We start from the raw sequence: 16,952 nt of genomic DNA on the forward strand, positions 1-16,952 counted from the left end.
TGGGATGCTCAGCCCGACTTGCTCTGAGTGTTTAAGAGGCTGGCAAACGTTCATCTCCCTGGAGCCCTGGATGGGGTCCAGCTGGTCGGTGCGAGACTCCGGGGTCCGCAGGGAGGTATCGGGGGCGTTGTGCCCCCCTCGGGGCCGCCCCGGTGGGGACGTTGCATAACGCTTTACATAACGGGGCCAGCGGTGCGGCCCCCCCGCACCTGCCCGGGGCCAGGCCCCCCCCGGTCCCGCGGGCGCCGGAGGGGGCGGGAGCGCAGGAACGGGCGCAGGAACCGGCGCAGCCGCCCCAGCCCCGGGGCCGCCGCTGAGGAGCAGCCGCCGGCTCCGAGCGGGGTCTGCGGGCTCCCCCCGCCCGGCGGGACCCCCGGGATGGCCTCGGGCAAGGCGGCGGGGGAGCGGCGCTGGGAGCTGGTGCGCTGGTGAGTGCGGCGGGCCGGGGCTCCCGGCTCCCTCGGCCAGCGGGAGCCGAGCTGGAGAGCGGAGGGGCTCCGCTTGCGAGGGCTCTGGGCTTTGGCGTGGGGATGCTCCCAGCCCGGGAGAGGGGGAGAACCCGGGCTGGGGGACACGGGACCTCGCCCTGGGTCTGGACGTGCGGGGCGCTCCGAGCGGGGGTCCCGGCGGGCTCCTGCTCCATCCGGGGGGACACAGGGAGTGCAGGGAGGGGGCAGGTTCGTGCTGGGAGGGGGATCCCGAAGACTTTGTGCACTTGGGAAAGGGTCCTGGCCGCTGAGCAGGAAGCGTGGGGGCGGCAGCGTGCCGGGATGCCCAGGGCTCCTCGTTCCGGGGGAGTGCCCGGGACTCGCGTGGCTGCTGAGGCTGCTCCGGTCTCTGGCGTGCGGGGACGGGGCTCGGAACAGGGCACTGTCTGTGCCCGCAGCAGCCGGGACGGGCTGACATTGAGAACAAGCTTTGTCTGTGTTCTTTTATGTTCAATTGTGCAGTTCGTGACGTCCGAAGCTTGTGACTTTTGAGCAGGGCGCTGCGGCGATGCCAGGCTGTGGCTGGGCGGCTGCTGGGGATGCCAGGCTGTGGCTGGGGATGCTGATGGGAGCGCCGGGCCGGGCCGGTCCCTGGGCGGGAGCAGAGCCGGGCCAGGCTGGTGCTGGGTGCCCAGCTGTGGGTGGGAGCCCCTCAAACCAGGGAAGACTGGGAATCACTGAGGCTTTTTCTTTTCCTCTCTCCCTCCTTTTCCCAACTTCCTTGCAGCCAAGGACAGTTTTTTCCTCTCACACACTTGAACAAACTGTGACAGCAGCTGCTGGCCCGGCGGTTCTGCGTCCCCACTGCCTCACCCTCACTTCCCAAGGGACACCCTGGCTTCCCTGCCCCTGCTCTGTGCACGGTTATCATAGCCCAGAGCTGCAGGGAGCACTGGCATTGCACCGTGCTTGGTTGCTTTTAACTAGAAAATGGGCAGGTCACTCTGTGCTGGGGGTGCTCAGGGAGCCTTTGGGTTTCCTTCAGCTGCAGTTTGGTCACAGTTTCTGCACTGTCACTGCCCCAGCTCCACAGCACCCGCAGGGCTGGGCTGGGTGGGCTCAGGCAGGTCACAGAGCCCAGCAGCAGCACCTGGGGAGCTCCTGGCACACTGGAACCTCCCCTCAGCCCCATCCATGTGGGCACATCCCTGGGGTTAACGTTGGGAATGAACCTCCTGGAGCATCCATGTGCAGAGGAAGGGACAGGAGCTCTCTGCAGCTCTGGCTGAGGTTCATGGCTGCTGCAGCTGTGTGTGCATGTGTCTCCAATCAGTACTACAGGGGCTTTAACTTATTAATTACTTGCTGATGAAATTTCACGTTCAGAGGAGTGTGTATGAAGTGCAGCTGGCTGCTGGCATGGAAGCAGGCAGCAGGATTTTGTTCCAAAAGATGGAAATGACTGCAGTTATCAGAATTTTGCTCACTTAACAGGGAACCTATACTCTTCTAATCAAATTCATAACCATCAATCCACTCAACTGTCACTGGATAAGCCTCAGCATCTGGCCTGGCATTTGAAGTGATGCTAGAAAGGCCTTGGAGCCAGGGACAGCCTGGGCTTGGGGCTGGCCTGGGGGTGGGTGTGTGCTGGGGCAGGCTGTACCCCAACACGATGGTGCTGAGCAGGGTGTGCTGTGCCTCTGTCCCCTGGGCCTGTACAGGGGAATGTCCTGTGCTGCTGTGGGAATGTTTGTGCTTTGCTTTCATGCACAAGGCAGTCAGGGGGGACCCTGGTCTGAGGGCCCTGGGTGGGCTGGGGCTCTGTCCCCTGGGGCTGCACAGGGGTTGCAGCTGGCAGCAGCCCCACAGGTACCCAAGGGGGTGCAGGGACCCCTCCCTGGGGTCAGTCTCAGGGGATGCCCTGTCCCAGACACGGCCGTGGGGGCGTGGGCTGGGGGCAGTGAGGGTGGGGCTGGCACAGGGATCAGGCAGATGAGGGGCTGTAAAGGGATTTTCTGCTGCCCCTGGGGAAGGTGGTGGTGCGGAGCCAGCCGCTCCCGCGTGCTGCGCTCCCTCCTGCAATCCAGGGCTGATGAATATTTCAGTCTCCCTGGGTTTATTTTTAGGTACGTGCGAGAGGGCCGCTTTCGCATCGAGGAGAGGACGCTGACGGCTTTCCAGTGGCTCTACTCGCCCCAGCAGCACCGCATCGTCAGCAGGGCAGACCTGGGCTCCCCCAGCAGGTGAGGGGGCGGCGGGTGCAGGGTGGGCACTGTGGGGAGCGCGGGCACACCCTGCTGCTGCTCTTTCACAAGCCCTTGTGGTTTTGACACGGGCCTTCTGAGCCTCTCTGGGAGCCCTGTGACACATGAGCATCTTGGGCTTTGCTTTGAAATCAAGTGCCAGGCACAGTGGTTGCACCAGGAGCTGCAAACACCACATAAGAGCTGTTTGGTTTAAAGCAGTGGAAAGGACAAATTATCACCTGCCTGCCCAAACTCTTCTTGTAATCGTCCCCATGGTTTTGGTTGAGGATCTGCTTTATGTGGGCAGCACTTGAGGTTTACATAAAAACAGATGGTACCAGGGGCTGTGTTTCCCCCAGCCATCAGTGATCATTGGAAAATATCTGTTCTGATCCCCTGATTTTGGTCGGTGCTTAAACTCTCCCCTCGGGAGCCACATCCCAGGCACATGCTGTGGCTCTCCCTGCTGATGCATATGCATTGCTGTCAGTTCCCACCCCGTGTTTGATGATAAAACACCATTAACATAAAAGCCTCACGGGCCTCCAGACGCACACAGAGCAGCATCTGCTCTCTGGCCTGCAAAGAGCTCTGGAACATGCTGAGTCCCTGAGTGGCTGTGGCACTAAAAGCTCTTCCCTCTCTGTTTTAGCAGCAGTTTTGCTCCAAGAGCCCTTAAAGCCCTGAGGTATTTATCTGCCTGGAATTGCATGGATGAGAACAGCAGTGGGAGGGTGGCTGGAGAGGAAGGAGGTGCCCAAAAGACTTGGATTTCCCAGGACAGGAAGGGCTGTGGGTACTTTTCATGCAGGGCAAGCCGGAGGGGCTGGAAGGAGGTGACATTCACACCTGGGACAGGTGACATTCACACCTGGGAGAGACTTCCAGGGGCACGAGGGAGGTGCCGGCTGTTCCCGGCAGGAGCCACGGCATACGCGCTGACTGCTGCCATCTGCTTCCCGCGACGGGAACTCCTCTGCCTGCCGCTGGAGAGGCTTTCCAGAAACTGGAATGACTGTGCTGTTCATTGATTTTAACTAATTTTTGCAAATTGCTTTCAGAGGTTGTGTTAGCCTCGCGCCTGATGTGCATGTTTCATTTGGCACGTGCAACTGAAATGCGTGTAACATCATTTATAATTAATGTTAAGTGCTGTTGGGGTTAATTTCACTAGATTCATTTGATTTCCTGAGGGCGTTAATTTCCCTGGATTCGTTTGATTTCCCAGAGGAAAAGTTACCTGGAAGCTTCCCCTGGGAAGTTACCTGGAGCCCTCTGGAGACTCTGTCGGACACCAGCGACCAATTATGAGTGGTGTCTGTGTCTCTCTCATGGGAGTCAAATGTTTGTCTCCCAAGGCAGCCCAAGCGTAAGCTCTGTCTCGGCAGGAGCAGCCGCGGGCGCAGAGAGGGTGCGGGCACGGGGCGCTGCGGGCGCGGGGATGCTGCGGCTGCGGCTCGGTGGGAAGGGAGCGAGGCACAGCCACGGCGGGGCTGTGTTAGTGCCCTCGGGCAGGGCCGGGCAGGGCGGCGGCACCAGGCTCTGCCCCCGCAGCCTGCGGGATCCCGGGGCCGCGGCGGCGGGAGGGGAACGCGCCCCGCCCCGCGCGGTTCTGTCCCGCCCCGCACCGCCCCGCGCGGGGCCGGCTCCGCCACCGCGGGGGATCCGCAGGCGGCGAGCGGCGGGCACGGCGCGGGGCTGCGGCTCCATCCCCGGTACGTACGGGCTCCGGCGGGGCAGCCCCGCGCGGCTCTCGGCTGCTGGGGCCGGGGGCCGGGAACCGGGGGCTGCTCGGAGGCTCAGGGCAGGGGACGGACCGGGACCCGTGCGTGGGAGGGCAGTGAAGCGGCTGCCAGCACCGCTTTTAGGATATTGTCCGTTCGAGGAGGCGATTTCCAGCAGCCCGTGCGGGGCTCTGCCTGCTGTCCCCGGGGGTCGGGGTGGTGGGGTCCGGTGGCGTGCGGGGGGCTTTGTCCTGCCTCCCCCGGGCACCTCCTGGCTGGGAGCCCCAGGTGTTTGCACAGAAGGCGATGTCTGAGCCTCCCTGCGTGCCCCACGCCAGTCTGCTGGGGCAATTCCCCGCACCGCCGCCCCTGTGCGGGGCTGCAGCTCAGCCCTGACAGGAAAGCGGTGCAATGTCTGCCCACCAGGCTGAGCGTTTCCCTTCATCCTGCTCGTTCCCACAGGCAGAGCACCGATGCGCCTGGTGTGGAGCTGCACAGAGCCTGTGAGGGCTGTGTGAGATGTTGTTTGCATCCCTGGCGAATGCAGGCTGAGATGGATCCTGACCGGTTGTGCCATCTTCTGCACGCTCTAGGCTCTGCTGTTTTGTTTGAGACTGCTTGTTGTTTTAGAAGCAGAAGGGACATAATATCTGTCCACAAGGCAGGATTTATTGAAGGTTGGAACCATGCCAAAGAGTTTAAATTCAGATCCACCACGCGGTGTGATTGCAGGCAGCCGGCTCGCGCTTGCACACACCACGTTTTACAGATACTGCATTCTCCCTCTGCTGCCGGTTCCTCCCACTAGAGAGGATAACCATAGCAGCAAAAATGCCTTTTTCCTTTGCTTGTTTGTTTTATCATCCTCCCTTCCCTTCATCCCTAAGCATATCTGAGTGGTAGCAGGGTCCCGAGGGCTGCTCAGAGAGGCCCTCTGCTGCTGCTGCCTGCTGTGTACCTGGTCTGATGCTCTGGTGGCTGCTGCTGCTGCTGTGGAAACAGGAACAGGACTTCAGCAGCAACAGGAGGAGAGACATTTTTTCCAGGAGCTAAAACCAGCTCATTCTCCACAGACAGTTTTGCAGTTTTGTGGGGGCAGATGAATCCTTGCTTGGAGTTAACATCTGCCTCCAAGCTGGATGCCAGAAGGACTGTTGCTTGACTGTGATTTGGTTTCAGCCTGGCTCTTGAAAAGCCCACTCAAAATGGTTGAAAAATACAGGTGATGTTGGCAAGAGGTAGCAGGATTTGGAAATGTTCAAGTCCAAGCCCCACATGGCTTGTTTGCAATGTTCAGAGTGTCCACACACGGGTTTGGCCTCAGACCTGAGCCCTGGCTGCTGAGGTCTGACCTTGTGCCAGTGCAGCTCAGCCCTGGGCAGGCGCAGATTCCCTGTCTGCTGCTGAGGCCGGGGCGCAGGGCAGGGGCGAGGAGAGGAGCAGCCCTGGGCAGGGGAAGGTGCCAGGACACATGCTGGGTCAGTGACGCCAGCGCCCTGCTGCTCAGGGCATTGCGGGATCACAGGATCACAGAATGGTTTAGGTTGAAGGGACTGCAAAGGTCATCCAGTTCCAAACCCCCTCCTGTGGACAGGGACACTAGACCTTACCACCTTGTGTAATATCTTAAATGTTCTGAGTCTCAATGAGGGGGTTGGGGAATTTTTGATTCCTTTATTTCCGTTATTAGGAAATTGTCTCAGAGATTGATTGTATTGAAAATGAGAAACCTCCTAATTTCCAGCCAAAGCATGTTCAGGTCTCTCTCATTCCCATGCTTTCATCCCACCCCCACGTTTTCCCAGCCCTGGTTTTCAGTTTAAGCTGTTCTTTTTCTGTCTCTCCACAATTTCTTCACTGGCTGCAGCCACCCCCTGCTCTGTGATTGCTGTGTGAATTGGGCCAAACCCTCTCCAGCTCCTGGCGCAGCTGCCAGAGCCAGCCAGGCACTGGGAGCAGGATTTTGTGGAGGTTTGCCCCAATGCACCCTCCTTCCTGCAGCCCCTGTGCCGCCTGGGCAGGCGAGCTCTGGGCTCCCACTCCTGCAGACGGTGGGCACTGACGTGCAGGGATGTGCAGGTAGCCATGGTGACAGCGCCCAGGACCTGCTCTGGCATGGCAGCTGCTCCTCTGCCTGCAGCAGGGATGCCACAGCCACCGAGGAGCACGCAGGGGCAGGAGGCTGCCCTGCCTCTGGAGCATCCTGTGCAAGGCACCCACTGGGCACTGTGTGGATGCACAGAGCAGCCTCCCCGCGGGGTCCTGGGGAGGCACTGTGCGGATGCACGGGGCTGTGAGCCTCTGCTTCCCTCTGCATCCTCCCTCAGGCTCCGCTGGCATGGGAAGGGGGTGGCTGGAAGAGGGGGAGAAAACAGGCCCAGAAATCTGTGTGCTTGAACAGGCTTTTCCTAGAGAGAGCCTTTTCATGCCTTTTCATGAGGGAGGAATTCCTCATGCCCTTGCTATCAAGGCAGGACTCTGAAATGGGTGGCCTTGAGAAAACAAACAACTCTGTGCATTAAATTCAGCGGGCTGAGAAGAATTCAATAAGCCTGGGAGCCCATGTGATGAGTTTCTGCATACAGGGCTGTGATGAGACATGATCTGTGTGCCTCTGCAGCAAAGAGCTGGTTCATGTGATGGTGGGAGAGGCCAGTGGGGCTTTGGGGGTCACAGGCACCTGGCCAGCACGGGGGCCAGGCTGTCAGCCAGCACCTCTTGGTTTCCTGGGTTCCTCTCCTCTGTGCTGGGCGCTTCCTGGTGCTGCCATACCTGGTGCAAGTATCCTCTGTGCCAGCTGCCTGAGCAGTGATGCTCTGCAGGTTGCATGGTGGCTCCCTCCAGGATCTGTTTTTCAGCCATTTCCACAGAAATGAGCAGGAGTGGTCAGATCACTTTGGACGTAGGGATGAGTCCATGAGCCATCAGTGGTTTCTCAAGAATGTGGAAGAGGAGCTGGAGCGTGGTTTGCAGCTTGAGCTGGGCTCAGGAAGGGCTCTGGCTTTCCCATCCTTTGTCTGAAGCTGTCCTCTTGGGTGACACACAGCCTCCCCTCCCCTGCAGAGCCCCAAGGAGCCGCCCAGTCCTTCTGGTCTGAAGCTTTTGAACAGTGAAGAGCCACCCCTGAGAGAAAGCTGGGGTTTGTGGGAAGCTGCATTTAAAATGTGGAGTTTGTCTTTTCACTTCAGCAGTACCATAAAGGGGAGAAAATAGTGCTCAAATATTCCATGAACTGAGTCAGAGGTAATTTGGACACTGTTTTCCTTTGCTCTGTAGGTCAAGCTGATGATGTGCACGGCATGTTCTTCCTGTCAGGACAAAATCTAATATTTCTGGGTGCCCACAACCTTCTTTAGAATCATAAAAGGAAGCTGAATGCCCTCAGAGTGCCGCAGGCAATATTAAAGCACTAATGATGCAATCCCAGTAAGAAAGGGAAGAATTATGCTGCCCTTGCAGGGCACAATCCTGCTCTGAGGTGTCACCAGCAGTGTGGCACTGCTCCCAGTGGGCAGGGGCTGCTCACCGGGTTAGGTTGGAGCAATGGGATCCTGGTTCTGGCAGAGGCCCCTGGGAGATGTTAATTTAGACTGGTGCAGATGGTACTGAGGAGTCGTCCTCCCCCAGGGTTTTGTTCCCTAATTTTGGCTGCTCGGTTATGATTTGCCTGTGCCTGCTCTGAAAGTAGGAAGGTTTTCTCCTTGTTGTTTTTGAGCCTGTGTGAAATACCTCGGGGGGAAGAGGGGAAGTGAGAAAATGTCATTGCAGAGACTATTTCTGGAGGCACGCCCCTGCGGGTGAGGTGGTGCTGGGCAGGCAGTGGTGTGGGACCCGGAGCGAGGGAGGCTGGGGCAGCTGAGGCTGGGCCCTGGTGTGTTTTTAACCTTTGCCTGGTTCAAATGCAGTTTGTCACCTGGATCTGTGGCAGCTGATGTGGCCCTGGGGGGCTGCCAGTTGTGTGGGGATGGGGAGCAGGAAGAGCTCCACTCCTATCACTGCCAGCCATGGGCATCCCCAGGTGCTGGAGCGGGGTGAGGTGGGCTTGTGCAGGGGCTGCCCCACTCCCTCCTGGAGCAGGAAATGGAGATACTTCCCTATGGCCACCCAGGGTCCTGCCCTCTCGTGCTCTGAAACCCTGGGGCAGGCACGGGGGTCACCCTGTGCTTTAGGGTGACGTGAGGAAGAGCTGCAGGAGTGACAATGGGGACAATGACCTGCTGTGAGCTCCCGGCAAAGGGGAGCCAGCTCCTGCCCTGCTGTGCATGTCCCTGTCACCCTGTCCTGCCCTGGGTGTCCCTGCTGTCCTGTCCTGCCCTGCCGTGGGTGTCCCTGCTGTCCTGCCCTGCTGTGCATGTCCCTGTAACCCTGCCCTGCCGTGGGTGTCCCTGCTGTCCCGTCCTGCCCTGGGTGCCCCTGCTGTCCTGCCCTGCTGTGCATGTCCCTGTAACCCTGCCCTGCCGTGGGTGTCCCTGCTGTCCTGTCCTGCCCTGGGTGTCCCTGCTGTCCTGCCCTGCCGTGGGTGTCCCTGCTGTCCTGTCCCGTCCTGCCCTGGGTGTCCCTGCTGTCCTGCCCTGCTGTGCATGTCCCTGTAACCCTGCCCTGCCGTGGGTGTCCCTGCTGTCCTGCCCTGCCGTGGGTGTCCCTGCTGTCCTGTCCCGTCCTGCCCTGGGTGTCCCTGCTGTCCTGCCCTGCTGTGCATGTCCCTGTAACCCTGCCCTGCCGTGGGTGCCCCTGCTGTCCTGCCCTGCCGTGGGTGCCCCTGCTGTCCTGCCCTGCCCTGGGTGCCCCTGCTGTCCCGTCCTGCTGTGGGTGTCCCTGCTGTCCTGCCCTGCCCTGGGTGCCCCTGCTGTCCTGCCCTGCTGTGTGTGTCCCTGTCACCCGTCCTGTGTCCGTGCCACCTCCAGTGGCCGCGAGCTCCCGCAGGGCCGAAGCAGCAGAACAAGATGCAGCAGATGGTGCTGCAAGGGGAAAAGGGGACAGGTCTAAAACTGGCCGTGTCTCTGGGGCTCTCCCAGTTGTTCCTGGCGTGGTACCAGCCAAGGTCAGTGCTTCCCACAGCCACTGTCACCCTGTGTCCCACACCTCTGCAGGCAGGGCCTTGCTGGAGCAGCCGCACTGGGTCTCGTTCCAGTGTGTGGCAGAGCCTGGCTACACCCAAAGCTTTTGTTTTCAGACATTTTAATTGTGAGCAGCTCGGTAGAGCTGGGCAGAAATCAACTGGGAGGAGTGTAAGGAAGACATGACCTGGGGGAAGATGAAGCGAGAGGATAACGTCACACTGCTGCTGGTGCAGAGCTTTGACACAGATCGTGCAGGCCAGGAACAAACGTGTTCCAAGCAAATGACTGCTCCAGATATTTTGTAGCACCTGAATTATGGCTTCAAAGCCTGCAGCATTTATTTTTTTAAATAATGTCCTTAAGAGCTCTAAAATTAAAAGAATTTCCACCGTTTCATCCCTTTAAGGCTGTGGGCAGAAAGTAGGAGTTGAAATCGCTGGATTTCAGTCCAAGTTTTTTCCCTGGAGTTGAGTGATTTCTCTCTCCAGCTCGCTATACCCTCTCTCCCCCCACCCCTTTTTTTCACACATGAGATAGAATTCAAGTGCTTCTCAATTTAAAGCTTTTGGGTGCTTGTGTGAGAACGCTGGGCTGGAGCTGCCTCTGACCCAGGAGCCAGCACTGCATGGAGTGCCAGGGCGAGGGGATGCTGCGAGTCCACACCAGGCGTTGGCCTGGATCACTGGGGTAGGAGGTGAGTGATCTGGCTGGACCTTGGCAGCCAGAGGCTTTTTCTGGCCTTTGTGGTGGTGATCCCCCGGTGTAGCCCAGCTCTGAGCGGGTGCAGGTGGGCACTGGCTGGTTTGGGGAGGTGAAAGGTGTGAGGACACCTGAGCACCACACTCAGCCTCTGGGCACCATGCCCACCCCTGCAACCAGGCTCACCTCCCCACAGCTCTGCTGTGCCCTACAATGCCCAAAGCGTGGTGCAGGGAGCAGCGTCTGTTTTCTGGGGATTTGTGATGGATGGGAGCTCATACCCAGCTAGATGTCAGCATTTCCATTCCTATGGGATTTCTGAAGCCTGGCTGGTAAAGGACAGGGGAGTTTGGGTGGTGGTCAGGCTGCAGATGCCACTTCAGCCTTACAGAGCTGCCAGGGAACCAGAGGGTGGAAAACCTGTGCCACAGGCAGCAGCATGGGAGCTAGTGGGAGATGCCTTGCTGGGCTCTGGGATGGTGGGACTGTTTGCCATGAGAGGTGAAGGATGGGGTTTTGATGCCTTTGGTGGGATGTCCCCTGAGGGGCACTGAGCAGTGGGTGGAGGTTCCCCTGGCAGGGAGCCAGCCTGGTGCTGTGACTGCAGCGCTGCCATTTCGGGGACAGAGAGCAAGAGGCAGAGAGAGCACCGTGCTGCACCCGTGACCCTCGAGATGGGGCCTCGCTGGCCGGGGCAGCCGCAGGGCACGGGGTTTGTGGGTGACACGGTGGCCGTGGCTCAGCCCCGCTGCCCGTGCGGCGCTGCTGGTGGTCCTGCCATTAGGAGAAATACGATATTTGCAGCGTCAGGTTGCGAAAAGCCTGTGGCCACGAAAAGAAAAGGAAATGACTTTTTTGTGGTGTTTCTGTGTGCGCGTGTGCATGCGCTGCTGCGCTGGGGGCGGCGGACGGGGCGTGCTCGGGTCCCCCCGCCCGGCACAGCTCCACTCGGCCGTGCCCGCTGTCCCGTGCCCGCTGTCCCCGCTGTCCCCGCTGTCCCCGCTGTCCCCGTGGCCGCAGCACCGAGCCCCCAGCATGTTCCAGAGGAAGCGCAGCGTCTCCTTCGGCGGCTACGGCTGGTGGGTGCCTTCCCCTCCCTCCCTGTCTGCCTCCCTCGCTCTGCTGGAGCCGTGTGAGCGCTTCCCTCCCCTCCCGGCGGAGCAGGAATCGCCGGCGCGCTGCCCTCGGGCACAGCCCTCCCTCGGCAGTGCCAGCCCGAGCATGCGGGCGTCGGGACGGACCTTCCTGCCCCGTGCCCGCAGCAAGCCTGGCACAGCTGCAGCCCTGGAGCGGCGCCCGTGCCCTCCGCGGGTGATGGGAGTGAGGGCAGCGCCCCGGGGCTCCGGTGGGCACGGTACCTGCAGGAGCGGCTGGCCCCGCACCTCTCTCGCTGCTTTCCCGCTGCCTGCTCCTCCTGCGCACAGACAGCGATGCTTGCAGCCACCTTGGGCACCTTGGCGTGTGCAGCAAGCTCCCTCCTGGTCCAGGGCAGGTTCCTGGCGCCTCCAGGAGTCATCCCTTCCTTGTCTGTCCTCAGCAGGGCTGCTGCCTGCACCCCGAGCTCGGCGGGACTGTTTGCTCCTGTCTCTTCCCTCTGAGAGGCGTTCATCCCTAGGGAAACAGCTTAAGGAAACGACACGGTTCTCCCTCTGCCCTCTCCGAGGTGTTTTATGCCTGTTCCAAGTGTGTTGTGGCTGTGGTGGTACTTGGGGCACAAGGCTGCCCTGCACCCTCCCGGTTCCGCAGGGGCTGCAGGGCTGGACAGTGGCAGCGCCGGGGCTTTGAGGGGAATGTGGTACCGGAGACCGGCTGGGGAAATGCTGAGTAACTGCGAGGGCAGCGGGAGGGCAGCTGGAGCGCCGAGGTTTGGCAGGGTCCCCTGGGATGGAGCAGAGCCTCGCTGAAGCAAGAGAGCTGCCTCGGCCGGATTGGGTGTTCTTTACTTACAAAGGCAAAGGGAGCACTTGGACAGACCTCTGTACAAATAAGTTCTGTGATATGCGGGCTCATTTTGGGGTGGCCAAATGGCAGCTCTTGGGCAGCTCTGTCCCACGATCCTGTTGAGAGCAGCGGCTCCGGGGCCCTGGCGGCCTGGGGGCATCCCAGGAGCTTCTGCTGTGCAGCAGAGCCGTGGCCCTCCCTGGCAGGGCACCCAGGGCCAGCTGCGCTCTGCTCTGGATTGTTTTCTTGCTGTGCTTTGGCAGTTGCAAGGGAAAGAAAATCACGATCTGGAGAGTCAATGAAGAAAACGGGCTGTGCCAGCTGGAGGGGGCTGAGGCGGCTCTTGGGGCTGGGGGAACAGGACAGGGCCTTTCCTTTAGACACCCTGCCAGTACCTGCGCGGTGAGAGTGGCAGGGCAGCCCCATCCTCCAGGAGCTGTGGGCTGGGGGCTGCTCCCGAGGGCTCCGTGCTTTTCTCCCCGGGGAAGGCGGCGCCTGGAAATCCCTGCGCGCTGCCGGAGACCCTTCCCTGGGCGTGCCCTGGACAAGAAGGGACCTGCCACAGCCCCGTACCTGCACCTGCCTCTTCTCACGGTCCCGGCCGACCCACCCTTCCTGTGGGGCTGCGTGTGAGGTGCCTGGGCACACCCAGCCGCCTCCTGCTGTGGCCGCACTCGCTATTTCCAGCCTCTGCTGGGCTGGAAATTGCTGTTTTTTAAAGTCTCCAGCAGCTGCATCGGCTGCCAGCGAGGTCCCGGAGCAGCGTGCTCGTCCCGGGGACAGCTGCGGTGTCCCCAGTCCGGCTGTAGGGATGCACAAGGTGTGAAAGCCGCTCTGGGTGCTGCCCCAGCGCTGTGGGGTGTGGGCAGTTTCATTTTGCCGCCTTTGGAGCAGGGCAGGGCAGGGCACACAAACGGCTCTCACAGTCACACTGCAACTGCGGTTTCCCAAATATGGGAGTTTATTTCCTGTGGCTTTTTTTTTTTTTTTGGTTGTTGTTGTTGTTGTTGTTTCTTTTTCTCCCCTTCTCACTCTAAGAGGCCAAACAACAACAACTGTTTTTTCCTTGCCGTGGCTCCGGATGGAGCCCCTGGTGCAGCCCTCACTCAGGGACAGGTCCCATGGGAGCTGCCCCAGCCACCCACTGTCCCTCAGCTGCTTTGTCTCTGCCACTGAGCTTGGAAACAGCTCTGCTCCCCAGCACGCTCTGATCTTCAACGTGATTTAATGATCAACAAGGTCTGGGCAGGCTTGTAAGGTATTAAGTCACAATAGCAGGTGCCCTAGATCTATTTTTAGGAGCAGCAGCATGCTGGCTCTCCAGAGCAGCGCATGGAAGCTGATGCTTGGGGAAATGCCTGGCACAGAGCTCCCGTGGCCACGGGGTTTTGGGAGGGTGGGGCTGCTGCAGGTGAGGGACCCTGGGCAAGGGATGGCACCTGTGCCTGAGTGCCTGCCAGGCTCAGCCTGTGCCGCAGAGTGCCAGGGACCCAGCCCCCTGTGCCAGCCCTGCAGCCCCCTCCTGACAGCACGGCCCAGCCTGGACAGGACAAGGTAGAGCTGCAAGTGGGGGGAAGCTGTATTTCTGTGGCCATGCTGTGTTCTCTGCGATCACAGTGCAAAACAAGAGGGTGTTGGGGGTGTTATTTTGCTGTTTGGTCTTTTTTTGAGATGTGGAATTGATTCCATGTGGCAGATAACAGAGCATTTTCAGTGACTGCCAAAAGACATTATTTTGCATTTTGAGACATTACTATGATTTGCATTAATTAATATTAATATGACTGTAAGCACAATGATTCTGAGGAGATGAGCACTCATTACCAGAGCCAGGGAAATGCGTGAAGCAACGGGGGCTGCTGGTCCCACATGAGCCAGCTAGGGCTGGGAGCAATGGGGCTGCTCTGTGTTTTGTCTGCCTGGGCTGGGTTGCAATGTGTGGAGCTTGGGGGGATCTTCCCAGCCCGTCAGGCCTCCACAGGTCCATTATCTCCAAATACCCGGTTTGTGGCAGCTGTGCTTTGGAGAGAGCTGGGACACAGGCGATGCCCTCCTCTGCTTCCCAGCTGCATTCCAGACTGGGGGGCAGCACTTCTGCACCAGGAAGGAACTAGGGGGATCTTTTCTTGCTTGCTGCCAGGCTTCATTTTGGGTTAAATCTTGGTTGATTTTGTTTTCTGATGAAATCTCTCTGTGGCATTTGTCACGTCAGCCGGGCGCTGGCACCTCCAAAGGACGTGCTGAGGTCGTGTTTGGCAGCAGCCCCCAGTACCCAGCCACCCCAGCTACATCTGGAGCCCCGTGCCTGCAGTAACAGCCTCCTCTGCTCTCTCCTCAGGATCGACAAGACAATGCTGGCCAGCCTGAAGATCAAGTGAGTACCTGGCTCTTCCCTCGCCGTGATTTCCTGCAGGGCTGGGGCTGGGCTGGCTCGGCGTGTGGGGGATGCTCTCCTGGGAGCTGGGCTCCAGCTGGTGCAGTGGAGTCCAGCCATGTCCGCCCACTCCAGGACACGCGTTGGTGCCTGTCCCACAGTCTGTTCTCCTGGAGGCCTGCAGTGAATCAGGCACTGGGAGATTGCAGCAAGCACGGTGACACGAGTGCTGTGAGATCAGTGGGCTGAGGGGTGCACGGGGCAACCCACAGGGCACCAGCTCTGCCTCGGGGGTGGGAATCAGCAGGTCAGGCTGGCACTGAGCTTCTGGGTGGAAATCCAGTGAAGTGTGGAGCTTTTGTATTTTGTTTTTCCATCTGGAGAGGTGGTGTCAGTGGAACAGTGAGTGCTGGTGACCCAGCTCCTCTCCTGTGCTGCTGAGGGGCTCTGGGCACTGCTCTGGAGGGGGTGGAGATGCTGCTGGGGTCCAGGAAAGTCTGTGGACTGGCAGTGTTCCTTGGTGGGTCCATCATGGATTTGCCACTTGCTGGACACTGGTGGGTGGTGTGGGTTGTGCAGCTCTGGTGGTTGCTGGGCCACGTCCTGTGCTGTGATGGAGTGAGCCGTGTGAAGTCACCATCCATGCTGGGGAATGCCCTTGGCTGATGGGGAAGAGAAGGTGGAGAAGGTCTGGGAGTGGTGGCACCGATGCTCTCTGCTCCCCCAGCACTCCTGGCTGTCTGGGACCTGCCTCCTGTTCCCACCAGCTTTGTTCCCCTGGCTGCACATCCTGGGTACTGATCCCTTCCCTCCCAGTGTAGTGCATCCTCTCCTCTCCTGGATTCTGCATTCCTGGAACCCCGGGTTGGGGTTCCCCCTTGTGAGCACACGTGCAGCTCCAGTGCTGCCAGCTGCACCCTGTGCTGATGCAGAAATGCTCTGGCCAAGCCTCCCCTGGGCTCCAGGCAATGCACAGGGTGATGGCTCATGCGGTTTCCCTCTATAATCATTGTGCAAATTATTCATTAATGGAAAAGTATCCGGAAAGCCTGGGGGAGCTGCTGCCTGAGCGAGCCCAATGCCCGTTGTAAATGGCACAGCAGAATCGCTGGCGCTACGCTCACTGCTCAGGTTGTGCTCAACCAATGAGAAGTTTAAATCAATGCTTGCCAGTTTGGGGAGTGCAGGGAATTCTCTGCAGACTTTTCTTTTTCCATGAAGCTGAGAAGGACTGAGCTGCTCTTTGCACTCTGCTGTACACCGTGCCCTGATTTTTTTCGAGGGCTGCTGCAGCAGAGCCCCCCTGTACCCCCCTCTCTCCGCCGTGCCAGGCAGCCCGGAATGCTGTGCCAGTGCTGCGGGCACGCTGCCATGCTCCTGCCTGGGCAGGCCGAGGATTGGCGCCACGCTTCTCCCTCTCTCTCGGCCTTTCCTGCCCTGGCCAGAGGAGGGAGTTTCCTTGGAGTTTTTGATGACATCCACTGCTGTTTGCAGCGAATGCTTCCCACAGCCCCGTGGTGCTTCTGCTCTGTGGGTAGGCTGCTTCATTAAGTGGTTCTGTAATTGGGGCTCCGCCAGAGCCACGTTTCATATTTGTAAAAGCTTTTAAAATTATAAAAACATCATAAACCCAAACTTTTGGGTTTTTAGCGCCCTCTTGTTATTGCCGCAGCCTCTGTCGGAGTGTCCTGGTTTAACCCGCGGCACAGAGGCACCAGGCACTGGACGTTTTCTTTCCCTGTATAAGTTATTACCGAAAACCGGAGCTGCTTTCCGCACGCCCTGGAGCAGCTCAGGGAGCCTCGTGCTGTGCAGACACCAGCAGTGCTCGGCAGAGGCAGCGAGCCCGGCCCCGGGGCACCTGGCCGGGGCGGGAGGGTGAGGGATGCAGGGCGAGCCCGCACACAGTCAGGGTAAACTCACCCCCGCAGGTGGCACTGGGGCATCACAGCAGCTCTCCCTCTGCCCGCCTCTCCGTTTTCTCCCTCAGCTCGGGTTTCCTTGGTTCCTATGGTAACCGCGGATGTGTCTGAGGGACCGGAGAGCGGGAGCAGGCGCTGCGGAGGGGCAGCGTCGGGAGAGGCGATGGGGGGAGCCCTGGCAGCGCAGGCAGGGCCAGCTGAGCCCGCTGGTGACAGGCAAAGGTGCCAGGGCTGCAGGAGGGCTCGGGCATTCCCGCGCAGCTGGGATCTGTGAGTGCCCGGGGAGCTCTGGAGCCCGGCTCTGGCTCTGGCGCTGCCCCCGGGAGCTGCGCCACGCCCGTGCCTGCCGGGCACAGGAGCCCGGGAGCCCCAGCCAGGAGCTGCCGTGCCCTGGGCCACGCTGGGGTTGAGTGCCCCGGCCCCGGGCCAGCCCTGGCTCTGGAGCCCCTGTCCTGCAGGAGGAGGCTGAGCTCTGGGTGAGGGCTGAGACCTGCTCCTGCCCGAAGGAGTCTCTGGGGGATGGAGGGTCTGGGAGAGGCTTGGGGATACTCTGCT

General features: G+C 60.0%; 1 protein-coding gene across 1 annotated transcript in view; it reads left to right on the forward strand.

Moving 5' to 3' along the window:
• The first annotated feature begins 337 nt into the window (after window positions 1–337).
• The window catches only part of RAP1GAP2 (RAP1 GTPase activating protein 2), a 53,246-nt gene continuing 36,631 nt past the window's right edge, over window positions 338–16,952 (forward strand). The window contains 3 exon segments of the mRNA XM_054517027.1: window positions 338–428; window positions 2,558–2,674; window positions 14,440–14,475. Coding sequence (XP_054373002.1) covers window positions 379–428; window positions 2,558–2,674; window positions 14,440–14,475 — 203 coding nt within the window. The 5' untranslated portion in view covers window positions 338–378.

Source organism: Molothrus ater, chromosome 21, assembly GCF_012460135.2.
Source record: "Molothrus ater isolate BHLD 08-10-18 breed brown headed cowbird chromosome 21, BPBGC_Mater_1.1, whole genome shotgun sequence".
Lineage (NCBI taxonomy): Eukaryota > Metazoa > Chordata > Aves > Passeriformes > Icteridae > Molothrus > Molothrus ater.